We start from the raw sequence: 27,732 nt of genomic DNA on the forward strand, positions 1-27,732 counted from the left end.
CCTCCAGGGATGGTGACTCAACCACTTCCCTGGGGAGCCTGCTTCAGTGCTCGACAACCCTTTCAGTGAATAAATTTTTCCTAATAGCCAAACTAAACCTCCCCTGGTGCAACTTGAGGTCATCTCCTCTCGTCCTATCACTTGTTACAGTTTTTCTGTGCTCCGGCTTCTGTTTGCAACATACCACTTCACTGTTACCTGCTGATTTAAATAATATGCTGTTCATCATATTATACAACTACGCAACATATCACCCAGTTATTAGCGAAGATTCCGGTGCGATGATTACCAATTTCCTTGTCACTTTATCAGGCTTCTCTCTCCCTGCCATTTTTCACTTCCACTTATTATTTATTTTCTCATCAACAACCTCCAGTATTCCTATTGCAATTGGACAGGAAAACTATCTAAATACATTTGATCCTCCTTTTGGAAACATTACAGATTAGTAACTGTCATGTCTTGTCTTTTAGCTAAACAGGAAAATACACTGTATTTGATGAAGTTCAGGATCAAAACTGAAACTAATTTGGCAGCTATGCTTTACATTAAAAACAAAATACTTATGGCTCTTAATACTTATTGTTCTCTTAGTATATTCTCTCCTCTTGCAAAGCAGTCTTGTGTTTACCTTTCTATTCCACATCAAAACTTTCTACATAAGCATCCCAGTTCCCAGGGAGACTCCATTAATAGACTGTAAAGTTGAATTAGATACATTGCCTCTTGGGTCACATGCGATGGCGAAGGAAGCAGTAGGTTTTTCTTCCTTGCATTTGATTGTCTTTGCAGAATTTGATATTCTATACCAAGAACAATTTTAAACAAATTTTCTTACATATATCAACCCTCAAGCTCCTGATCCATCTGTCCATACATGCAAGTTTGTTACACAGATATTAGAAATTACTGAAATTCTAGTAGCTGCTCTGCTGATATGGATCAATCAACTTCAGGTTAAAACTGTGACTACTGCCACAGAGTAAATGTAACAACTGAGTGAAATTTTTGCCCAAACCTCTTCTAACTCTGGGGTCTTTTAAAACCCTTGACAAAGAAACAGTGTCTGCACTGTTTTTCTCTGAACGCCCTTCCACTAAAGAAAAAAGCAGAGCCTAGGATAAGCACCCAGGGCTTGGGTTCTAGATGTCAGCTCTTCTTGTGTCAGTGGAGTATGTGCCAGTAAGGCTCAATACTGGGAAGACATGAAATATATGTATGTCACCAAACAACTGAAATTACATTTGAATGGTTTAGATGGGCAAAGTAACGTGGAAATAACCAGACAGTTTTATACTCCACTGATTCTAATCACAGATTTAGATATGCATTACTGCCTTTACTTAAACTCTAGATAATTCAAAAGGATTCATCATTATATGATAATGCTAGACTTCATTTTTTTAGAAGTTTCTTTTATCCCCTTGTGTTTATAGAAAAAGCACTTGAAATTATGAACCTGAAGGATGCAAAAGCAGGAGTAAAATAAAGAGAACCAAAATTTACTGCTTTTAGAATATATGGCTTTATGAATTTTCTTGGAGGGTAGAGTGTTAATACAGTGCTTTTCAATATTCAGAAACAGTATTCGTTAAGCTGTGTCACATTTCTAGCAAAATTAATTTCTTGTATCTAGCAATGGAATCAATTAAGAAGCTTAAGAGTCTTGAAGTGGGCTAACAGAACTGAGTGCTGCACTGCAAATGTCAGAACTACAGAAATACAACAATCATTTTAATTCTGATGAATCTAGGGCATGTGATCTGCTTAGTCTTCCATCCTATTCTGTCTTCTTTCCCAACATATTCTTGATTTTTTGTATTTTAAGAGAATCCCCAGTCATTCTGCCACCCACCATGCTGACCTCACATGGTGTCATTTCTCCCCCTTCACCTCAGCACTCTAAGCTTTCATTTCCAAATTCTAAGTTTGCAATATCCATTTACTGCTCCTTTTCTCCAAATCTATCTCATACTCTTCACAGTTTGGCAATTCTCCCTGACAAAATACCTTCTGCTCTTCATCTGATACTTTTTGAGGAGCCTCTGCTGATTTCTTAGTCATATCTCAGTATCAGTAGTCTATTCTCATCCTCTTTTGACACAGCTGGCCATTCTCCTCTTTGGAACAATTTTCCTCTGTTAATGCACACGATTCATCCTTTTATTTCCCGCTCATTTTTCTTCCCCTTTTTAACTATACTTTCAAGGAAGATACTCTCAGATTACTCCGTTCTTGGTCACTCTACATGCTCTTTTTACAATGTTCATCCTGTTTAATCTCACCATACCAAAAAAATCAACTACCAATTCCATGCTGGTTGTGTTTCAGTTCCAGGTTTGACTCCTGTTCAGATTATGATCTGAGTGAATAACTGTTAAAGACTAATAGGTAGAAATCTTCATCTCCTCCAAATTCTCAGCATGATCTTCTACATCATACTGAACAATACTATCTTACTTTATGTCACTCAGGTCTATAAGCTGAATAATATCTTTCTTTTTCAGATCTCTCTCTACTTCTACGTAAGTCTTAAGTTCTGCAGACTTTCTTGGAATAAAATGCCATGTATATTAGCCATCTATTTCTCTGGCCTTGACAAACATAGAATGCAGCTGTGATGATTATTTTTCTCTAATGTTCTACCCTTTCCTCTGGTATACATCTCTTGTTCCCCATTTCCTATAAAAACAACAGCAAAAAAGCCCACAGCAAGTGTTAACTGCTTATGGTCAAATAGTACATGGCACTGTAAGCAGCATAATTGTAGAGATGTGCTAATGTAACCCATATTACATGTTAAAAAAACCATGAGAAACCTAACCTTTTCCAACATAAGTTAAGCCTTCACTAGTATAATAAAATCCTTTCAAAATAAATCACCGTACTCTAGTGAAAATTAGCACTGAAAGGAAAGTTCTCACAGTAAAGACCTTGTTAGCTGAACTTCAACGTGGAACAAATAGTTATGACGCAGTTATAAATAGGATTTATAATGGAAATGTTGACACTGTGATAATACTCCCATGTGATAGACCCTACTTCATCTTGTCCTTGGCTGATGGACACTGCGACAGACCAATATAGAAATTTGCTGGAGCAGGCCAACAGTGAGCAGGTTCTGTGTCCTGGAAGGAATGGTTCTTTTTTGGAGCCAATGAATAATTTTGAACAGGCGAAAGGAGGCAATTAAAACTCTAAGGAAACACTGACCTCTTTCTCTCAGATTATACCCGTAATTAACACTCCCATTGTGGCACCTCTGACAGGTATACCTAAACTAGAATTCAAGAAGCTACTTCAAGATAGCAATATAGCAGGGACAACACTGAAGCTAGTCCAGGCTAGCTGCCTGACTACCTAGTTAGCTTCATAGTCAGATCCTGCAGCATTTACTAGGCAACCACAAGTTGTATCTAGATGCAAATTATCTAGCTCAGTACTTAATGGAAGCCTGTGAAAATTACAGTGGTTGTAACAGCTTTATCTCTCTACAGGAAACTGGTTCTCTGTTATTAGTTTTAAAAGTTAATTTGCTCAAAACTAATTATGCTCATTTTTTTCTAAGCAAATCATTTGATTATGTGACTCAAAAGTATCTTAGAGAGATTGAGAAAGCATCCTGAAGAATTAAGGCTACTCCTTTGTAACCTCTCATTCTTTTGCCTTCTTCCAAGCATCCTCTCTTGTCCCAGATGAATGCAGGAACAGTGCAGAGTGGGTTGAGCCAGCATACGTGTATGGCAGTGGGGCAGAACGGGTGCAGACTACCAGCAAGCTGGATGGGCCTCACACTGGGCAAGAGGAAACATGTGGAAGGGTGGAGGCATCTGTACCTAGGGCTTGGTGAGACTGGCGATAAAATTGTCAGTGAAGACTGGTATGACAAGAGTTATAAAAAGAAAGGGGAGAACAAGAATAAAGCTTGAAACTGACACCTTTTCTTTTAATGCACCTTCTTTCTTTGATTACTAGATACAACAGAAGTGTCTTAGGATACTTCTAGAGGCTTTGGCTTCTCCAGAGTTGTCTAGAAAGAGGAAGGAAGCAACAAATTGTAGAGAAAAGATGCCATAGAAAGAATCCCGACAACAGTTGTGTGAGGATGATGAAGCCGTATGTTGAATAATTTCAGAAAACATGCTCTTGTATGACTAAGAATAACTAGTGAGCTTCCATACGCTTTAAGGCACAAACTGATGGCATGGCTGGTAATTCTAATCAGGCAAAATGCTCATTGTAATTGGCTTTTTAAATAAAAATATCTGGTCTGGTCCACATGCATTTAACCAGTACATTCCAGTTAATTAGCATCAGGCAGAAATCTCCCTTTCCTGTCCATATGGAGTTTGTATTTTGTGAACTGGAGGATGTGGAGATGGCAGAGATGAGGAAGATGGGAGGGATGTGTTTTCTTCTGAGGCTACAGACATCCACCACTGGTCAGAAGAGGATGTAAAACACAGTTGCTCTTCAAGGCATTAGAGGCCATTAGAAATTGCCTTACCATAAGCTTAAAATGCTTATATCTGAAACTAGTGATGTTCAGCATGTTAATACTGATGCTGTAACAGCAACCAAACATTACAGGAAAAAATACTGGTAAAACCTGACAAGTTCTTATTCTCTTCATTAGAAACCCTTTGTTCTCCACTCATGTATTTCACCTAAAGAAATTTTGTCCATCTCTTCAGAGAGTATTAATTGATAAATTGTTCCTTGATTTCTCTCATGCCTTGTTTAGGAGGTCAAAGGCTGGATGAATTGTTCTGGTGAGCCACATATGTTCATCCGGCAGCTGGATGGCCTGATAAATAATCTGCCATAAAACAATCCAGATTGGCATTTCCAGACCCTAAAGTGCCCCAACTGCTCTTACTCTGCAGCAAAGTAGTTTTACTCCTCTTTCATTTAATCAAATATTATTCATTCAAACTGAATGAAAGAGCAGTATCCATTTGCTGCAGGATATATATGCACACAGACAATTAAGGCTTAGCTGTCCAGACTGTGCAAGTTCCTACTTTAGTTTACCTCCTGATAGTGTGTTTACAAGACTGTATCCTAGAGACAGCCTGTGGAATTTAGAATGAATGGGTAAGTCAAAGCACCCATTAACCTTGTGCAAGACTAGAACAATATTCCCCCTTTTTACTGGGTGTCAAAAGCCTTTCCTTTCTATTACACCTTTGATACAGCACTCCCATTTTGCCCTTTTCTAGGTTTTAACAATTTGCGCTTCTCTAAGTTTTAACAAGAGGCACAAAACAGCATTTATTGTTTTTCCCTAAGCAAAGACAATCTCAAACTGTCCCTGGATGACTCCCTTGAATGAGGATGTGACTCAGGTTTCATTTGTTTCCTGTCCTGGTATGCTCTCTTTTGACACATCTGCAAGTTCCGTGATTCCTGGAGGAAACAAACAGGTTAGAGCTTGGATTTTCCAAAATTAGTTTTATTTGGTGATAAAAAGACCTGCAAAGGCCTCTATAAAGACTGCAACATTTGTTAAATCTACAAAACGTACAGCCTTGTGGGTAGGGCTCTGCAAAGATATACCACCCTCATAGCTATTAATCACTAGCCAAATCTCTGCTACAGCAAAAGTAGAAGCAGGGTCTTGCCTGAGACTACCGTGAACAAGCTTAGGGAAAACAGCTCCCTGTAACCTTGTAAGTTCTTACACCATGGCACTGACCTTTCCAATCATACTTGCATTCCATATACGCAAATACTAAGGTAATCAATTACTGGGAAAGCTAAATCTCAAGATTTCTATGGTACTTCAATATTCCTGATTCAGACTGACATTATTATTCTTACCTGCTGGATGCTACTTTGCTTCCTACCGCTTTATTCTCCTTTCAATCTCCTTTTAAACTACAGTACAAAGCTAGAACCTCTTGCCAGCTTCTGATGAATGTCTTAATGAACATAAAATTGAAACGTGAGAGAAAGTAATTGGGAAGTAAGAACTGTCACGGTACGATGAGTGATGAATATTCACTGTAATTATAAATTGTGTGTAATACTAGGCTATACGGCCCAGAAGGTTACTTTTTAAGAATTTGAAATTTAAGACTTTTATCAAAAGATTTCAAATATTTAAACGGACTCAGGACACAGGTAATTCACAGATCACTCATTAAGACAGAAAAAATGCTTAACTGTTGTTTACAGAGAGGTATTTGTATTTCACTTATTTCGTCTCTCTTTCAAGAGACTTGTTGATATACTACGCACATTTATTCATTGCTGACAGCATGCTTGCCTACTGTACTAAGCAGTTCAAGTAATGAGAGAAAAATTACACTTTCCCACAATAACTTAGTTTCAAGACAATTTAGCACAATGGAAAGCTTTCTCTTAACTATAGTTTCAGAGACTGAAACACAATACTTATCATTACCTTTTAGTAGCACTAACAGAAACTTACGAAGGTATTGTAAAAATACAAAGCTCAAGCAACAGAAGAAAACGGAGAAGTTGATATCAGAAAGCAATAATGGTTACCTTGTTTTCATTCAAACATTAAAAATGCAATTTAAAAAGCAGATATTTACTGCTGTTTGCGTGAATGAATGTAAATACTTAAAAATACTTTATCTATTTTATTACTATAAATGACAAAAGCTAATGATAACATTGTCCAGTAACTCACAGCATGATACTTAGGAAATACTTAAAGAAGCAAATATGTGTACAGGTAAGTCTCAGGGTTAACTGGTACCACTCAGAAAGAATGTATCTGAAAAAGGCATCATGACCACTTAGGATGAATCTTTGACGTGATAGTATTTGAAAGGATCACAATGATGTAAGAATCTGGTGTTTTGCTGCAGCTTATTTGGAGTAACTGAAATTAAGCTAAGATCTTGGCATCTTGAAGTTACTTAAGCAATAGGAATAGCAATTTTTTTAAAATGTGTACAAATATGCTCTATTTGGCCATCTTGAAAATAATGAAGAAATTTAAAATTTAGACTCCAAAAGAGATATTTGTCTTTTGATAGGTAGCTAGCTAACTGATAGACATTTCCAGACAAAGAATAGAGTAAGTAGACTTTGAGAAATGTTTTGTTACATCACTGTACACATATGCAGCTGCATTTGGGGAAGAGATACAAACTCATCTCTTCTGTAATGGAATAAAAGTTTTAAAGGAGAAGAAAATAAGAATCCCACACCTTCTCTTCCCAAATCTCAGCCAATTTGTTAGCAATGCTACTTCACATCCTGTGGCAGGAAGTAAAAAAAGACACCTAACAAATTCTTGATCTGGGGGATTTCTTGGTGTCAAATTTCACACCATCAGATGTTTGCATTTTCTCTTGAGTACTCTAGCCATTTCTTTATTTCAAGGGTTTGGCAGCTTTGAGATACTTTCATTCCAAATGCTTTAATTCCCTCTTACTTCTATTCTCTATCAAGCTTTCCTTTGACAGGGTCACTGTTATTAGTTCTTTGCATGGCTAAGCTTATGACCTCTTAACTTATGACTGATAAAATGAACTGCTGCTATAAATTGAGAGAGTTCATCAGTTGATGGAAAAATGAAATAATGAAAAAAGAAAATGAGTTGGGTATCATAGGAGTAAGTATGGGCCACTAATATAAGTCCACAGGAGAGGTTGTATTGAGGTCATTTGCAACAGTGAAAGGTACTTACTGATTTTAAAGCTAGTAAAGTTTTACTACTGGAAATAGTTCTGTTGTGCTTTGCCTACAGCTCTGGACTGCCACGTTCAAGAAAGATGAATTTATATCAGGATGTGTACAAAGAAAGTTTGCAAGACTGATAAGGGAAATGGAGATTCTAACCTGCACAAGGTGACCAGCCCTTGACTTATGCACTAAACAAATAAACAAGAGCACCCTAAACCTTCCAACCCCAAAACACACAGATGGCTCTCTACAATCAAATACTTAGGAATAAAGAAAAAAACAAGTATTCTTTAAGCTAACTGACAGTAACAATTTAGTAATGTTATATATAGTGGTCACTTTTACTAAAAATTGAAGAAAGTAAGCAGATTGTTAGAAAATGTTGAAGAATGTTGTTGTTCTTTGATTTTGCGGGTCATGATATTAGCCTGCATTCACCACATCGGTACATTTAAGAATAAACGGGTTTATATCTGAAACGAGGACGTGCAGAAGACAACAGTGAGCGAAAATGAATCTCAGAGCTATAATCTATATTAATGCAAGCAAGTCCTTGAAAATTAATAACAAGATATGACTCGACTCATTTGACAGGTGAAAGAAAGGACAGACTTATGAAAAGACATTAAATTGTCAAATGGAGTTCCATTTTATCTATCTAGTCTTAAGCTAAAGAGCAGTACATAAAAATACTAACCTCATGGAAAGACATCAGAAAAATAAAGCAAAACCCACTTTGCTTCTTTCTATAGCAACTTTCCACACCATGTGACAGGTGAAAATGGGTTGCAATGTTGATATAGGTGACACAGACAACTCTATGGTATCTTGAATATGGGACTAATGTTCCACAGAGCACCACAGGCATAACAGAGGAAGATTCCCTCACAGGTTACATATGTGTAATGGTAAAGCATTCTCCAGAATTCAGGCCTTAGCTAATCAAGACCGTCATGAATTCCCTTGGATAGTAAAAAAGCTAAGGATCTTTCCCCTAATAAACACATTATAGAAATAACCCACATTTCTGTTGATTTATGTTCTCTGAAGTCTGTCTTTGACACTGTCCTGAAGAAGCTATTAATTTGAGGCAGAGTTGTATGCTTGATACTGACTTTCTGACACTCCACTGTTTTTATACAAAGCAATAGTCACCAAATGATTAAAAAATGAAACCAAAATCTCCTTGAGCAATGTACACTCTTCATGATTTACACATTACGGTTGTTTCTGTATAAATGGCAACATTCAAAATGAAATCAACTTTTAAACTTAACACAGAACCTTTTCATTGCAATAAAAAAAAGCCCTAACCACAAAAAAACCCCAATCTATAATTACCTGGTTGGTAGAAATTTGGTGAAAGTTCTCTGGCAACTGCTCTTGCAATATCACATTCCTGGCGAGCAGCCTGAGCAGCCTGATCCGCAGCATCAGCTTTAGCTCTTGCATGTGCAGTTCTGTACAGAGTAGAAAACAGTTTATATGCAGAGGAATCTTTCCTGAGTTGCATCAATAATATGAGAGCAAAAGACTACTGCTCCCAGCTATCACACACTGTACTGTATAGTGCACTCTTATGCTCACTGCAAATCAAAGTATTTCAGAATCAGCACATTATTCCTCTCAGTTCTTCAGTCCTGCTCATCCTTGTATCACATTTCCTTGTAGGTACTAAATTTACAGCCCTATCTCATAATTAAAATTTCCAAATAGAAAAAAAATAGTATCTGACTGAAAGCTGGGATTATGATTTTAATACATGTTACCAGAATCTGTACAGACTGAGCTATCACACTGACCCTTAAACAGGGGTCTGTGAGACCAGGACACACGGTGTTCAAGGGGACTGTGGAATGCTATTACCTTTACAACATTTCAAAGTTAATGCTCAATGTTAGGTGCCATGTAAAATTTTTTGAAGGGCAAAATTGAGGTACGTTGGCCCAAAAAACTGAGAAATGTTTTCCACAATCAGACCCTGCTGAAAAGGAGAGGGATGGAAAATGTGTTTGATGCTTCAGTTTGTATAAATGGGGATCTAACAGTTTTAAATTCTTGTAACTCACTGAACTTCAAATCCAAAACAATCTGAAAAGGCAACTTTTCTGAAGTCAAGACAACAGTCTGGGATACTTTCATAAAGTAATCTGCCCTCTGCTTCCACTTTTTTCCTTCTGCTATTTCTTAAAAGAACAGCTTGTGCAAGTGCCTCTGATTCCAGACTGTGCAAACTGATAGTTGTGTTACTGCAGGATTGCATCACTGTTTGTCCCATCTTCCCTCCCCACTTCATTTTTTAAACAGTCATCTGTTTAAAAATTCCTGATGGCAGTGATCTCTGTGCCTCTACAGCATTAGTACATAGCCTAGAGCTATGAAATGGTTCATTAGAATGGAGGGGAAGCTAAACATGGAAAACTGGCAGAGTTTTTTGAGCCTCCAGAGATTAATAACATTGATATATTAAATTTCATAATCTCAGAAATTTTCTTGTAACATTCTAGTAGAAAAATGACACTTAAGTAGGAAAAAAATTAGTTAAGAGGGCAACAGCAGCAACAACTTTTATCCCATGTGTCTGGTGATACTAATCAACAGCAACCAACTAAATGAAAGCTTTTAACAATTTCACTGTAAAAATTCAGTTTTATTTTCAAGGCATAAAGAAGAGTTCTATGTGTTTTAGACAAACCAAGAATTAAATGTTAGCATTAACCAGAATGAGCACCAAGAGATTAACAGTATGGCAGACTTTGCATTTCTAAAAGGATGTTTAATCCCGTAGGGTACTAGTATAAACACAGACATAAAAAAACACGTAGACAGTTTCATCTGTGGTGCCTGGAGAAGATTTATTTAAGTTACATCCTCCCTAAAATGTGTGCGGGGATAAATGTTGAATGTTATTTCAAAGCTTAGCTTGTCATAATTTATTGGATAAATATCAGCCCATGCTGCCTTCTCGCAGGTCCCTCTAGGTCTCTGAGAAAAAAGATAATGAGCAAATATACAGTAACACCTTCGACTTGTACTCAGGATGGGGGAAAGAAACTGTTAATCAAAACAAATACACTGTATAATCCCATATGTGTGTTCCATGCAGTTCATGAATGGTTGTACGGTATGTGCTTGCTTAGTAACAGTAATCAAACTCGTTCTTTCTCTATAATCATTACTTTCAATTAGATGAGCTATTCTTAGCTCCTGCATAATTATGTCTATGTAGCATAAACTTAATGAAGCAATCCTATCACTGGGACTTTGTTTTGCGAGATAATAATGTAGTCTGCACATAGATAAACTAGACACTGATCATCCTTTTGTGATGAGAGAACAACCAGACTATTCCCATATAAAAATAGTCTAATACTATTGCCACTGTTACAACAGGCATTTTAAAAGCTAATATACTAAATGACCAGCATCAGGAAAACACTGCCAGGATAGTAGTTACTTATTGATGCCCTGTGAATTTTCTATATTGTTATATCCATGAAGCAACTCACATATCCTGTCCTAACATACAGTATCAATTAGTTAAGGAATTAAATGGTGACATGAGTAATAAGCTGGTGAAACTTTGTCACATGAAGCTGGGCAAAGCAAGTCACAGCAGGAAGAAGCCAATGGAACAGAAGGTAAATGAGCACTGCTTTCCTTGGCTGCCTTATCTCACACCTTTTTTTTTTCAGTTCGCACTTCCTGCTATTCTGCCCCTTTTGTACTCACAGTCAGGAGTTCCAGCAGACCAGAACAGGAGCGACTGTTCAGACACAAATGCTGCCAAGGCATGTCTCAGTGACACACTTGAGCAGAGCCTCAGTGCTGTACTGTCACTGAGAGACGACGCAGCAAGAGGAACTAAATAGGCACAGGAGTGTAAGGCACAAGAACAGTGTTTATGCTCCTGAGCAGGCCTTCGACCAGCCAAACATAAGTGTGTGCACATGGCTGTGCTGAGACACTTCCCCAACAGCCTCTTCAGAAGGCATTGTTGATGACATATGGCAAATGTGAAAAGAACAGGAGAAACCAGCAGAGCCAGTGCTTCACCTGTGAACACAGGCTCTTCATTATTTGCATTATTTGTTATTTATCACCTTGACATTTGGATGCTTTACTGGCTAACTTCAGCAATGTGTACTTTATTATCTCAATTTGCAACTGTATATTCAGACATTTCTTTCACTTCCTGCACACTTATTTGCAAGTGTCAGACTCAAATAATTTTTCTGTTGCTGTTTAACTTCGTGGGTTTTTTTATTCTGACTTCCACACTTGATTTGTCTGTATGTTTTCCAAATTACCTGCTTACAGTTACTGCTGCTTGGCACTATATTTTTTTTGTACTTGTTTTATTTTGTCTTACACTGACCCCACACTATCAGAGTGTTATTATCAGAAACTATGGAGAAATATGTTAGTTTTGAATGACAACATTTATAAGGGAGAGTTATCAAAGCAGGGTATCTCCACTGAAATACAATCCATTTGTTCCATTTATGCTTTACAGAGTTTGGGAAAGCCTTCTTTACCTTTTGTTCCTGGAGTAATTTTGCCACTGTAAAGTCTTGAAGTTTTGTTTATTACTCACAGAAATTTAAGTCTATTATATACCAAGCCAAATGACCCACATTTGAATGACCACCATCTACTTGAGAATTGCTTTTTTCCCCAGAGTGCTCTACATCTTTTGCCACAACAAGAAACCTTTATGAGAACTTCTGAAAGAGAAAACTCAAAAAAGTCTCCTTTCGCCTCCCCCAGTCAAGAAGACGGCTGCAGTAGGCTTTGCATGCTGTTCCACACATTCCCCAGGAAGGGTCAATCTTAAGTTTCAGCAGCAAAATAGAAACTATGCATGGAAGTAGGCAGCAATCCACAGACTGCAAAACAGTATGGGAAAATAATGAGTGATCTGCTTTGCAATGCTGCATTCAGGTTTTAAGCCACAGCAAAGGACCTAAAATCGTTAGATTTTTCTTTTAGGTGATCAGGCAGTCCTTTCATTCTCAGCAACTGTACACAATACACATTACTAACTTTTGAACTGCCATGTGTTTTTACATGTCTATCTACTTGAAAGTATCATCCTACCTTTAATATTCCACATGATGTCTCAAACACTGCTTGAAAGCTTTCAAACCAATATAAAAGTATTTAAAACAAAACCAATTCATATTTAGGACAGTCTATCACTTAGCTAATGAGTCCACAGTGGTGGTAAAGGCAATCAAGACAGGGACAAAATTAAATTCTATCTGTAGCAGGAATCAAACTGTACTTACATTAAAAAGGAACTCACAGCTGTAGCTCATGCATAGTGTTGGTACCAGGTGACAGTCTCTGTTGTCAGTGAGTAAGGGCTGGAGGACCGATGGTTAACTGAAAAACTTTGCTATTGTTAGAAATTTTTTTTTGACTCATATCAGGGTCTGATTTGGAAGGAAGTCTAAGCTTTCTAGACTGTGGGACAACTGGTATTCCTACTGACAACTTTCTTTCCTATATTTGCTTGGGTAGGTAAACTTATACACATCATTTTAGCTACACTCAAGAGATTATAAGCAGAGAGTCAGGGGTTTCTCACAAGCGGTCTCCCCTTCCAGCGATACTGCAATCGGATTTCTATCCTCTTATGTCTGAAAATTAACTTGAAGGAGAAGTACTGTGGGCTGAAGACATTAAACAACATTATCTAGCATTCTGCAGCAACAATGCTTACATATAATGCCATGTGTCTGGAATGCATTATGTAATGTTTATCTAAATTTAAACCCATTTAGAACTGTCCATTACCCTCCAGATTATTTTGTATTTCCATGGTATCCTTCAACGCACTTGTAATGCTGCCTCACTCTGAGTCAACTAAAACTGTAAGCAACATATGCTTACTTTGTTTCACTTTTCAGCCTTTATTAAACACAGTGATCGCAGCATAAAGCTTTCCAGGAGCTTGCTTTGTGTATCTCAAAATGATACAAATAATTTTCTGTTTTCTATTTGCCAAATACATGAAACACAATTACGTTCCTATCAAATTATACTAAATTAATAATCTTAACAATGTTATTAACAGATTTCCATATTGTAAAAAAAAAAAAAAAATCAGTAAAGCCTAAACCTAATGAAGTTCTGAGAGATGTATTTAATTATGACAACTACCAGGTTCATCTCAGTAAGATTTCATACTGTGGGTTACTACCCATTTCATTCTTTTTGAAACTGGAATTCTCTAAAAAATAATCCCACCTTCCTAAATTCTAAAATTCAGTGATTTTTCTAGAAAGCAAGAATATTCTGTTGGGTTTTTTTCCAGGTATGAAACTTTCCAACTTTTTCACATTTCTTTCTATCTACTGGAGGCTCAATTCTGCAAAACCAAGCTCTGACAAAATTGCTTCAGAGATCAAGAGCACTTCCAGGAAAAGAGGGGCTGGAGAGGAAGAGGAAAGCTTTAAGGAATTATTCTTTAGTAATTTAATTTTCTTCTTGTCTCCATTTTATTTCCACATTCTTCTGATATTATATATCATTAATGAATGCTAGATAATTATCTAGCATCTATGCATTTTTTAACACCACAAGTGAGAGACTGGCATTTATGAAGTGTGCTAGTCATCCTCCTCAGCTCCTTTCAGTGATAACACTGAGTGAAAAACAATATTCTGCTATGGTAGGATTAAAAATACATATGTGCAGAACTATGTAGAGCTACCTAAAAACTCTTGGCTTCATCTCTCAGCAACTCATTGCTGTAATATACCTCAGAAGTGAGGGTAGGTCACTGAATACCAGCAAGAAATGGGAGTCTCAGAGCAAAATAGACAGAGGAAAAAGACAGACTTACAGATACCGCAATACGAGAGCTTCATGTCAGTGAGAAACTTGGAAGTATTTAATTGACCAAATGAGATATATGTCCTCAATCAAGAATTCTAAACTTAAAAACTCTTCAAGGTGCTTTACTTCATCAATCTGCTTTGTGCTTTGCTAGATTTTAGTTTCAACCATCTGCTCCTTCTTCATGAACTGACTTGACTCAGGAACTGGACTACCTTGCTACTACCTGTAAACTCTCATGTAGTGAAGCATAAGCAGATCTATTACATACACACTGCTGGCACATTGATCTGTATCATCTTACCTAATGGATTTTGTTTCTGAAAACTCCTCCTTCCCAGTCTAAATATATTTCTCAGGCTTTTTTCAGTCCTAACTCATATTAGAACTTCAAAAATACTAACCTTTAGTTAACAACTCCTGAAAAACTGAGGAAATTCCTTGCAATTGGTAAATGGCCAAACTGATTTTGCAAAAAATAACCTGGGGGTAATGACTGGTTAGCCAGATGTCAGTTTTGGGCATAAATAGCAGCATAAATAAACTGGGTCTACATCCATAAAGATTTACAGGCTAATAGTATACTGTGCCAGACATAATGCTTTAACAAAGAGTATTTTGCCAAAGACTTCATACACATGTAAAGATTATGGGTCCTATACCTTATCTAGATTGCCTTGATTTAACATACTTGGATTGTTTTCAAGGTTTCTGATTTTGTACCCTATGGCAACATAATTAAACAGCAGCATAAATTACATGGAATTAATAAGGCACATCAAAATGGATTAAACGCTAACTCTCTGACATATCTCAAAGCTTAATGCAGAAGACATCAAAGAAAAGAGTTGATATGTACATTTTACCTTAGGAATTGTTTTTTGCTCCAGAGTTGTTTAATATTTTACTTTTATAATGTCTCAATACCAGCTAAAACATACTATGGTAGAGTTGGCAGATTACACAACTTCTGGATTCCAAAAAATCCCAAGAGGACAATTTACTGAAACCTACTGTAACCTGAAGTTTACTGTAACTTACAGTTCAATGATAATAATTTCAAAACTCATTACATTTAACTGTACTGAAACAGAACACTGGAAAACAAAAACTCTAGCCAATATGGGAGACCATCATGGAAAGCAGCACAGAAGGAGTATGAGATTACACTGGCTAGTCCCACACACTGCAGCAAAAGGAAGTCTTAATGTAGTCTTCATACATGTAGAGATGAAAATCAAGTATAAATAGGAATTTGTTCTTGCTGTACTACATAATCCAGAATCCATAAAACCCCTAACGGAGCGATGCCCAGTTCATCTGCGTATCAAGAAGGAAAAAGAAATGTCAGGACCACGAAGAAACGAGGTTCTAAAAAGACTAGCTTTTTAACTTAAACTTCTTGAGCCTCATATCTACTCATTGAAGAAACACTGAGAAGCTACTTATCATGGTGTGCAAATGGATATCCGAAAGTAGAAAATGGGGAAGACAAAATGGGGAAGACAAGGGCTTCAGATAAAGACATAACCGATCCAACAATGAGAAGCTGAATTTGGGCATAGTCAACCTTGAAATGTTTTGGGTGTATTTCATAGAGAAAAAGATGGATCTTTCTAAGTCTTCAAAATTATATTAGGCAGTGTACTAAAAGTCCTCTTTAATCCATTTTCTGAGAAAGAAATGACATGGTCTCTTGTTTACAGGAAGTGAGATTAGATGATTTAGGGACTGTTTACATTAGGTATTTCAAACATCTGACATAAGGGCTCCAATCATCTCACTGGAGGCACCCCTCTTACTCCATTAAAAATAAGAAACTTGAACTATTTACAGTTTGGTTCTCTGAACTGCGTGGATGTTAGACTCCTGCAGTGGTCAGCATGAACATGCTCTGCTGTGCCAATGAATATATGAATAGTCTTACAGCAAACACCAATCTGTGTACTTGAGGAATCAGCTGTCTTCTTATGCCAAGATTCAGAAACTGTTTGCATTCGCCTTTAGACCTCTATGGTCCACATCAATAAATTCAGAACTACTCAGCAACTCAGGGGTGCACATTTCTGTAACTTACACTAGTCACATGTGTACTCAGCAGTTCAGAAAGATTTTAGGTGAATAAAGGCTAGCATCCCAAAAAAAGGAGGCATTTCTGAAAATTCACTTTTAACAATTGAGATAAATTAGTTCAATTTCCCTAGTCTGTCTTTCAGGCCCTCACTGTTGCTCATCTGTTTGGAAAAAGACTCACATGCAGATGTCTGAATTTAAAAAGTGGTTTTAAATTGCTGTTAAGCATCACTAGAGAAGTTGCATTTAAACGGTACTTTCCCTAACCTTAGGTGTCCCACTAGCCTGGCATTACTTATGTGCATGACAGATAATCTGCCCCCGGATAATGGAGCTGGCTCTTCATGTGATGTATTTGATTTTATCCATCATTTTGTCAGGAGCTTGAATGAATGAAGTTTTTCTTTCTTATTGATTGTACTTGACCCTAGCACTGGCACAGAAATCTTGAAGATGGCACAATGTCAGCAAGATAAGCAGCATCATTTCAAGCAGAAAGCAAGTTTTCTTGTGGGGAAATTTACACTTTGGGCAAAATATACTTCTGTACATTATGCTCATAGGGGTTTTCCTCCATTTTTGCCAATGGTGATTCACTGCCAATATCTTTTCATGTCACTAAGTGCTAAGTATATCTAGAGAAAAGTATAAATCTTGATGTGCATTTCTCTATCCTACTTTAGAGGATAGGCTATATCCTACCCTACTTTATAGGACAGACTATATCCTATCCCATTTATCACCAACTCTCCTTAGTAAGCAATATTTTCTTCCAGTTCCCTGGCCCCATAATGTTAATTCCTGCAGACAGAAGGTTTTTTTGGAAAGGGGTAAAGGAATATCTGCAAACAATTTGTTGTTTCCGGTCACCAAAGCCAAAATTATATTGGTTGACTGAAGAGAACTTCTGAATCTAGCTGGAAGCATAAAAAAATAGATGCACACTTGAGCTTCAGCTGCTCTTTATGACATAGTTAAGTGAAGAAAAAAAAAAAGAGATAAATGTTTCTCTTGCCTTCATCATAAAATATGAGCTTCAAGGAGAAAGAACCCCACATAATAAGGATTCTGCACAGAGAAGGTGACCCTGCTCAAGGAAATGGGAACACATGGACTGTTGTGATCATCTGCTTAGAGAATTTCTAAGGTACATTTAGTGCATTGCACTTCCCCCCGCCACACTTTTTTTTTTTTTTTTAAACTGTTCTCTACCTGGGACAAATGAAATAAATAGTAAGTATGATGACTGCTATCATCAACACCAATATCTGTCAGCTATTCTAGACTCCGCGTGTAAGAAAGCAACAACAAATCATTATCCCAGGGATACAGCTAGATGAAAAATAAGAACAGCTTACAGGAAGAGACTAGGAATTATTTTTGTATCAAAATGGTCTGGTTTTTTCAATCTAAAACATTATCCTAATATTTTTCAGTGTTCTACTGATTTTTACCACTTTGAGTTACTTGTAAAAATAAAAAAAACCTCCAGAAGATATGAAGCCAAATGTCAATTTTTAGAAAACAACAGATTTTTAATTATTTTTTGTTGGAATAATTGTAGTTAGAAAACTTTTGGAAGCTCTATTTATCAGTAAACTTATTCAGGAAAACCATGTCAAATGTCATCCTTCACAATGTCTTCATTTCTTAATCTCTTCTCTATACAGAGTTGATGCATTGTTTTAAGGATAAGATTTTTTAAATTTTAGGCCAAAGAATTCTAGTCTTAGTAAAGAATACTGAAGCATTAGTAAAGCAAAACACATAATAGAAAAACAGTATCTGATCTCTCTTTGCATCATAATGTATATAACTTGCAACACACTGGTTGCATGAAAATTACATTACAGGAAACTACAGGAAAAATGTGAAAATTTAAAATTCTGTGGGTTTTGCTGGCTTCAAAAAATGAAAATACTTCTAGGAGAGGAGTATGCTTCATGCTTTTCCAAAGAGACTTTGGCAGTCTGTAACTCATTAGATTATAGTCCTAGTAGCTGAATCCAACGACTTCATTACCATGCTTGATGGAGGAAAACATACCAAGAAAAAAGTCACAACTACAGGCTTAGTGGCTTGGTGCTTATTTGTCTTTCTCTCTTCCAAAATCTGTAGCACACACATTTATTTCTGCCATTTTCTCAAAATAATAATAACATGGAATTGAAATCTTCATAACAAATGAGAACAGAAAGGATACACTGACCATGGAATAAAGTTTTAATCTAAAACAGTTTTGGGGAGGCTTAAAAAAGTATCTAGACCATAATGGCAAACAAAATTATTCTTCATGAGATATAATAGTGCAAGTTATGTATTTATAACTAAAAAAAGAATGTGGTGCAATTAAGCATTTTAAATAACAAACATTGACATGAATTCAAATAATCTGTGGCAGCATTAATGTTTTTTTAACATTAGTTTTAATGTCTTTGGACATTAAAATCTAGTGGGGAAACAAAACTGCAGTATTTTCATCCTTTTAAAGGCATTAACTGCATGTGTTTAAATTTAATCTTTGTGTCCTTAGCAGTCTGACAGCCAAAACTGAATTGGGCTTATCTCTCTTTGCATGGTTCATTTCTGTTCCCCTATCAGGTGTCAGATGTCTAGAAAAATAGTATTGATAGAAAAACGTCTAGCAAACCATTCTGGGATTAGTTCTTCCATTTTCAGTTGTTACAAATTCTCTGACACGTTTAAACATAGCTGTTAAAAAAAAATCACAGAAATACTTGAATAGCAGAAAACACAGATAGGTTATATCTGAAGAGCTTAATTAGCGAAAGGCCTAAGCTCTCCACGGAAGACAAGTGCTCAAGCGTATGTGATTTGACTTTTCTCCAGGCTGGCAGATATGAATCAAGCTGCTCGTATTATACATTAAACATAAAGAGACTGAACAGTATAAACAAGCAAAGGAAAGACTTTGATGATGCTTCCATCTGTAAACATGCAATTCCTCTTAACTGAAGAGCACTGCAGATTGATAATAATGTCAGATCATTTCAGACATAGAGCAGGTGACAGCTATTTCACAGGTTTTATCATCTCCAGCATGAAGGAACGCAAAACCTGGGTTTATGACGAACGCAGCTGACAGCTTTTAAATAATCCTCTCTTATATACATACCCCCCCAAAATAAACATATATGTATATATTTACCCTCTGTAGCTACCTACAACACTACCATTAACACACAATTTGAATAAACAACCAGCATGTCCTATCAGCTACCAGAAAAACTGAAAAACCAGGAACGTTCCTCCCTGCTGGTTCCCACAGGGCTGATGATCTTGCCTAGAGGCCCAAAAGGCTTTTGTGGCATCCAGAGACTCCTGAAAGAATGTTCACAGCAGCCTATTTATTCCTGCTTAGAAAGGTCCTTGACTGCTTTGTTCAGCTGAAGTCATGCAGATCTTTACGGTAAGGTTGAGGATTCATCGTTGTATTCTTATATATTTAGCAGTAACCACTTGTGAGAGTAACAATTATTGCAGACTCATGAAGTCTACTGTTTTGAGACCCTCTGAACAGAGCTAGTCATGGTCTATTTGCTCCTTTATTTTCCTTACTACAGTCCTTGTCTGGGAGCCCTGACATTCTCCTCCAGCCTCTTCTAGAAAGCAAGCATTCTCTTTTCTGAGTCACTAATAGCAGAATTTTAGTGTAAATACTACTGCATGCCATGAAGGAGGGAGTAAGTCCCAAAATAATCAGTCCTAATGTCTTGTTGTCCTCGCTTCACACAAACACAGATTTATTAGACTTTCCAGTTCTATCTAAAGGTTGATGGGTTTTACTGACCATCATGACTGTGACACTGAAGAAGCTCTTAAGACAAGAATCTCCTATTAAGCAATATCATGCACATCCCTCTCCCACCAAAAAGCTGTTCCTACTAAGGCCCAATCTTGCAACCTGGTGCCCTGATAGGCAGGCAATTCATGAGCCTCAAAAATTACTCTCCTAATAAAGCATCTTAAATAAGTTACCTTCCTAAACTGCAGATCTCTCAGCTTTTACAAGTATCAGAGAAGAGTCACATGCTGAATACTCTCACTTTTGCATAGCAGGGCTACCATAGCTTGCCCAAAGCACTGGATCTGCTCTGACTGCACTGAATGATGCTGCTGCACACACATGAAGTATTTTCCAGATGTGCTGGACATTACTACATACATACCTGACCAAGTTCTGCACTCTTCATGTCCTCAATAACATGACAGGAGTAACTGCTACTACAGCAGCAATTTATGTTGCTGGCAGCCAGTGGTAACTGCATGGGTCTGAACACCTGCAAGTGACAGGAAAATATTTTTGCCTGCTATTTTTCCTGAGGATGTTAAAGGACCCTCACCATGTAAAGGGCATGTACCATGGCAGGGAAAGTGATCATAAATCCTGGGAGAGGCAGTGTCCTGGAACAAGCCTGTGGGCTGGACAAATTATTTTAGAATCATAGAATGGTTTGGTTTGGAAGGGACCTTAAAGATCATCTAGTTCCAACCCCCCTGCTATGAACAGGGACATCTTTCACATCTTTGATCAGGTTGCTTAAAGCCCCGTCCAACCTGGCCTTGAACACTTCCAGAGAGGGGTCATCCAAAACTTCTCTGGGTCACCTGTTCCAGCAACTCACCACTCTCACAGTAAAGAATTTCTTCCTAATATCTACTGTAAATCTACTCTCTCTGTTTAAAACCATTACCCCTCATCCTATCACTACACTGATAAAGAGTCCCTTGCCATCTCTCCTGTAGGCCTCCTAAAGTACTGGAAGGTTGCTGTAAGGTCTACCTAGAGCCTTCTCTTTTCTGGGCTAAACAACCCCAACAACAACTTATTTTTTCAGGTTGCATATCAAGATAAGATGATCTTTCCTAGAGTCCATACAGATCCATCTTCACCTGAATATGTACCTTATTTTATGAATCCTGTGAGGAAACATGAAAGTCAGCAACAGAGAAGGCCTCAGTCTTGCCTCAGTTCTTCTGCTGAAGCCTACATTGCTGGGGGCTTAAAGGAGGAATGGAGGATATTCTTGAAGAACCACTGGAAGAGCAGGGAAAGTAAACACATGCTTCCTTGAAGAATTTGATAATTCAAGACAATCAGTGCAAGGTAATTCAAATATTATCCCATTTTACTTAATTAGCAAAATAATAACAATAATAAAAATCTCTCCCCCAACAAATGATAGTCAGAATTTCAGCTATATCTATCAATGAACTGTATGTCTACTGAACATGGAATCTGACCTCACATTATGCTTAGCTGACAATATTTAATAAAATGTGAGGGTTTGTTCCATGTAGCAGTCTTGCTGCTTCAAGACGAGCATGCTCTGGCAGCAAGTGGATATATATGGAATATGATGTCTCACTGGAAAGGAGAAGTCACTTGATAACAAGTAGAGACTTACTCTGTAATCCTATTAAATAAATAACATTTTTCACTCTCTGTGAGACAGATGTGCAGTGAAAGGCCTACTGAGACAAAGTTTTGCTACAAAGTACAGTGCTGAAAAGACGGTAATGGGTTAGTTTGCAAGGAATTCTGTGGAGGGCCTTCAACATAAGTTGAAATGTGTTTTTCATAGTTTCTTTTTCCAACTCTTGTACAAGTGAGTCCAGCTTATAAAGTCTTGTAATTCACTCTTTTTCTTGAATGGCTAACCTGTCTAGTAGCAAAGTACTGTTTTGAGTATTCAAATTGTTGTTGAGAAAATAGGATACAAAAGGACCTCTTTTTGAAGGATCAACACGGAAACTAGATATTTCTACCTGACAATCAAGGTGAAATTCCACAGAATGGGCAAAAATACAAAGAAAGCTTTTAGGAGTTCTTAGGTCTAGGATTTTCATGTACTTTAATCAGAGTTCATACGTGCAGAAATTCAACCTCTCTGTAAGTTTGTTAAAAGAGCCATCACTGGGGAGAAGGATGATACCCTTTTCTCATGTTTAATGGGTTTGAATAGCAATTGAAACTGCATGGGTGTTCAGTTCTGTAATACCTGGACAGAAAACATACAGGTCACAACACGAATCACTGCACTACAGTTTTTTCTCATCACCTGGCTGTCCAGGTAATAACAGAAGTGAGTTCCTTATTTTAAACACAACATATATTTATACAGAGTGAGACCATCACAGAAAAGTTCAAGATGCAGCAGTCTTTATTGATAATTTCAGGTACATCATGCATTAGTTCCATAGAAATGCCAGAAACAATGAATCAATCTTATACTTTAAACACGATATGATAAAATCAAGTATTACCAGGCTACAAGTGAGATAGCATGGGGACAATTTTCGATTTTTTTTAGGATGGGAAATAAATGGCCTTTCTTATCTACCTTGAGAAAATACAGTTTCCAGTGCCAAGAAAGCAGGAACCTCATCTATAGAACGTACATGAAGCAAAAAGGTCAATTTTGTTTGAAAAAGGCTTCACAGAGAAAAAAATCTTTGGAGAAGGAAAGGAAATAAAAGCTGTCTGGCATGGAGGATTGAAACTGAATGGGCTGGTCAGGAAAAATTGTATTTAAGGACCCAGCCATCTGAGATCCTAACAATTAGTCTTGAGGGAACAGGGCAAGATAGAATCTGAAGGGTTGTACTTTCTAACATGGGTTAAAAAGAGATCTCTGCTTTCCTGTTAAATCTATGGCGTTATCTCAGAAGCAAGAATACTGTCAAAGAAAAAGGAAGGCTGATTCCCACGGCAGTATCTCAGAAACATTTGGCATAAGACTCTGTGATGCTGGGACAATTTGTTTGGCAATTGCACAGTCTGTGTTAAGAGAGCAGATGTGTCAGTCCCCCACTGCACTGCGTAAGAGGTTCGAGTTCTTTTGGTGAGTATATGCCACCAAATCTACATGCTGAAGACCATAAATAAACTTCTAAAAAGGTTCCACTTTGTCCAGAGCACCTGAAGTTACACAGCTACACACTCCAGGCCATAAATGGTCAGGATATCCAATATGTCCCATTTTTTCCTTAAAAGCTGCTTGGCTAACAGTGGACCCTTTTGTTTCACTAAAATTGAGCTCTCTGTTCTCATGAGAACAAGGTGTCACCCCACCCTATATAAAAAGATGATTCCTTGCCAGCAAGACCTGGCAGTCAGCTAAACACCTGTAGCAAAGCTGAGGTATAGTTTCCTCATGGAAAGGTCAAGTCATTTGGGGTCTTTGTCCTTAGGTGTGCTTTTGCTTGACAGAATACCTCTGTACAACTAATACCACTTATGAGACTCAATTGGAGTCACTGTAAAAATATTCAAGCTCTTGCACTTGCCTCTCTCTATAAATTAGTCACATCTTTCTTTGTCTGGTGTCCACTACAGTGTTTTCATTGAATTTAGCAGTCACTCATTAATGTGGAAGATGACCCTGCATGAATAACAGTCAGTGTTAGGTTAGGTTAATGGTTGGACTAGATTATCTTCAAGGTCTTTTCCAACCTAGGTGATTCTGTGATTAAGAAGCTGACATGACATAACTTCAGATGTTAACATGTGCCTCAGTCTTTTGAATCTCCAGACACACTAACAATGTGCCATGAGACCCAATGCTTCCACATACACACTCCTCAATGGTAAGGCCTCAGATCATGACAGGAAAAAGATTCTCATCTCTCGTTAGTGCAGACCAATATCTAAAAGACAGTGCCTGAAAAAAGTGAGATAGCAGTTGACTGAAAGGCAGTTGAATTGGCCACTCTAAGGCAATTCTGTGTATCACTCACAAGATGCTCCCATAAGATGCCAAATAGACTGGAGTCGGGTAGAACACTGAGCCCAGGGAAACGGCCCCCAGTTCAGTGAGGAGGGGAGAACCAAACCTCTTCCAGGAATGTCGTATAGATATAAAGTGCACTTGATGCTGCAATTTGTATTTAGGCTAAGTGCTATCTCAAAACCAGTGATGGACCTGGTTAAGCGCCTCTATCTCATTATCTGTAACTGGGATCAAAATTGAGACCCATACTGGAGTAACTATGGCTCTGATGTCCATGTTGGGAGAATCAGTGGTGCTGTCATTCTAAAATTTTTATCTTCGCAGGGTGTAAGAGCATCAGTATGTTGCTAACTCTTTATTATTCTGTGACATTTTGCTATGGCAGTTGGGCATTAGTCTGCTCAGTGGTGTACTGAATGGACGCTAATTGCTTACAATAGAAATGCTGGAGCTTACTTTAAGGTTTGATGAAGCCATGAGCTGCTGCAGAAAATAAAGTTTCAGTCATGAATCTCATATATTGTGCATTCTAGCAGATAAGGGTGGGCATATGAAATATGTGAACATACAGTCTCCCTTGCAAAAGAATCATTGACTTTATCTTGTGCACGTAAATTGCAAGGTGGACTAAATTTGAAGCATACAGATTCTTATCTGCTCAGTTTAGGAATCTCTGGGCAGGGGCATCTGAACCAGAGAATACTAGATCAGGACAGAGACAGAATTCTGGATATTCTAGAAGGTTTTGGCAATGTTTGAGCTGAAAGCAAATATTTTCCATACCCACCACATTCTCTCACTGACAGTGAGAGAGAAATAAGGCAGTTCCTTCTATGCTATCCTTCTACATGGAAGCCTTATACATCTTACACCATGCTATCCTCCATGAAAGCGTGAAAAGGCTAAACTAAGTGTAGGTCCAGAAAGTATCCTGCTATTAAAAACAGACAAAACAACCCCCTAGTCTAACCTGCCCGAAGTGTATACACATCTGAAGAAGAAATGCCATCTGGTGAGACTGGAGCATAATGTACTGCAGTGCTGCAACTGAATGTTGCTTCTGTGTGAATGAGATTTTTGCCAGTGTATGTCAGAGCTGAATTTAGCCCTGCTGGAGATGGGATAATTAAGCAAAGAAGAGTCCACCTCCAGCTAATTACTTTTCCTCCTACAATATCTCTGCATTAAAGTGTATGAATTATATCTAACACAAGCTTTAAAAACTTTGACTATGTGAAGTTTGGAATTCAGAAACTTAAATACCCTTATCTTTTAGGGTTTTTTTGTTTATTTGGTATCCGTCTGTCCTCAAAGTAAACTAAAGAAAAAACGGTGTGTTATTTGGGTCAATTAACATGGCATAATATCTAATAATAAATGCAAACGTCACTACTTTTCTCTTAGTACTGACAATGTCACAACTAAAATTACTCAAAAGATTTCTTTGCGGGTTACACCTACTTTCTCTTAAAGTCCTTTCAAGTAAATCAACATATTATCTCTAAACATTTCTACAGTCCAGTGCTCTTCATGGTAACTACAGTACTGATGCTATCGATCTAGCCTCTTCAGTGTTCTCTTTTCCTACACAGGAAAACAATTCCAGAATAAGATTTGTTTTACATGTAAAATCTAAAAGTTAGTTTGGAGTGAACCCACGAAGCCAAACAGCTTCTGCATCAAGCACTTTCAAATCACACTAGGAAAAGGCACTGTTATGCTGAAAGTGCACGAGAGAATTTTCAATAGTTAGCCCAGAATATTTTATATATAGAAAATTTTACACAACTAAAAAGTAATTTAGCTAAGGAGAACAATCTCTACATTGGTGTTGTCTGTTGATTACTACAATCAGATTTTTTTTTTTAAATTAAAACACTTTTTTTTCTCTTATTATAATGCTTTTTAGATGGAGCAAATCATGTTTCTCATAATTTGCTGGGATGAAAGGCTGTGGGACACAGAAGCAGTGTCACTAATCTCAAATGAAAATATTTATGAAAGGTCTGACAGTTTTCCCCTCTATTATCCTTCAGATGGCATTTTTTCAGAGTGCTTAAGAGGAACAAAGCACATGTTGTTTAAGTAAGTTCCCTGAACAATGGTATTGCCTCTTAACAGTGTCAGGCTTATGCCAGAGAACAGAAATGTTAAAAGGCAAGAAGCCAAACAGGTTAATAAGAAAATAAAATATGCTCAGCAGCAATTAAGCTGTGAAAGCAGCTAGCTGCTACACAGTAGAAAGAGAGAAAAATTAAAGAATTTGAGAGTATCTGTAGAGAAACTGAGTCATGGTGAAGAAAATAAAATTACAAACAGGAAAAATGTATCTTCAGATAAATTTAAAAATAAATCTAAAAACCAAACAATACAACTTATAAAATTCCTTGGTACCCATATGATCTTTTATATGGGCCATTTTTGTCTTTTTCCTTGTGAATGATGAGGTCAAGAAAAGCATTAAGGATAGTCTCTGAATTCAGGGATGGAACTACATTCACTCAGACAAAACATTACACCCTTGTCACTTATGGTACAAGACAGAATTTCAGTTCTTGACCAGGTCCAGAGGAACCCAGAGAGAAAGAGGTTTTTTGTTTGGTTTTTTTTGTTTGTTTGTTTTGTTTGTTTGTTTGTTTTGATTTGGTTTTGTTTTTAAAGCAGTATTTATTATTTCTAGCTTAAATTGTTTTTTACGCTATATGTTTCAATCTATAGCAACACATATTCTCTGTCAGCTTCTTTGTCTATCTTTCCTTATATGAGTGGTAATGAGGGAACACTGTCTCCTTCCCAGCACATTCATACTTCAGATGATTGAAACTGTAAATTATTTTTTAATTTGTATTTTTGCACAAATAATAAATTAAAATATGGAACCTGTTCATCATTGTAGCTGTATTTTCTAATCTGCTTCAACACCACAAATAACAGAATTATTATTTTTTACATATCATAGCCACAAAGTCTGTTTACCACTACATGCAGAAGAAGTTAGACTAGTTAGTCAAATTAATGGATGGTAAACAGAATACTGGCTACAGAAAACAAGTAGAATTTAGCAAGATTAAACAGGGCAACCTGTGCACACTTTCACATGTTCAGGTGGAATGAAGAACAGTTATCTTACAGACTTTTATGTGGGAAATGTGACTTTGGTTTTATTTTAGGTTTGTGTTTTATTGAACTATTTTTGTATTATATAAATGGCCTCAGAAACAATAGCAACTGAAGCATTAAAAAAACCCCAACAATTACTATAAAGGGAAATAATACATAAAGAAATAGCAGATCCCATGTGCACAGTCCTACTGTTCAGAGGATTCTCTTCTCTGGCTGGCATTTAGCCTGAATACATTTTTTCCAGGTCATCAAATTCCCGATTAACCTCATA

General features: G+C 37.2%; 1 protein-coding gene across 3 annotated transcripts in view; it reads right to left on the bottom strand.

Moving 5' to 3' along the window:
* The window catches only part of JPH1 (junctophilin 1), a 91,356-nt gene that overhangs the window by 26,327 nt on the left and 37,297 nt on the right, over nucleotides 1–27,732 (bottom strand). For all 3 annotated transcript variants that reach the window (XM_074883081.1, XM_074883071.1, XM_074883062.1), the window contains exon 3: nucleotides 9,007–9,125. In XM_074883081.1, coding sequence (XP_074739182.1) covers nucleotides 9,007–9,125 — 119 coding nt within the window. The remainder of the gene's footprint in view (nucleotides 1–9,006; nucleotides 9,126–27,732) is intronic.

This window comes from Strix uralensis, chromosome 1 (assembly GCF_047716275.1).
Source record: "Strix uralensis isolate ZFMK-TIS-50842 chromosome 1, bStrUra1, whole genome shotgun sequence".
Lineage (NCBI taxonomy): Eukaryota > Metazoa > Chordata > Aves > Strigiformes > Strigidae > Strix > Strix uralensis.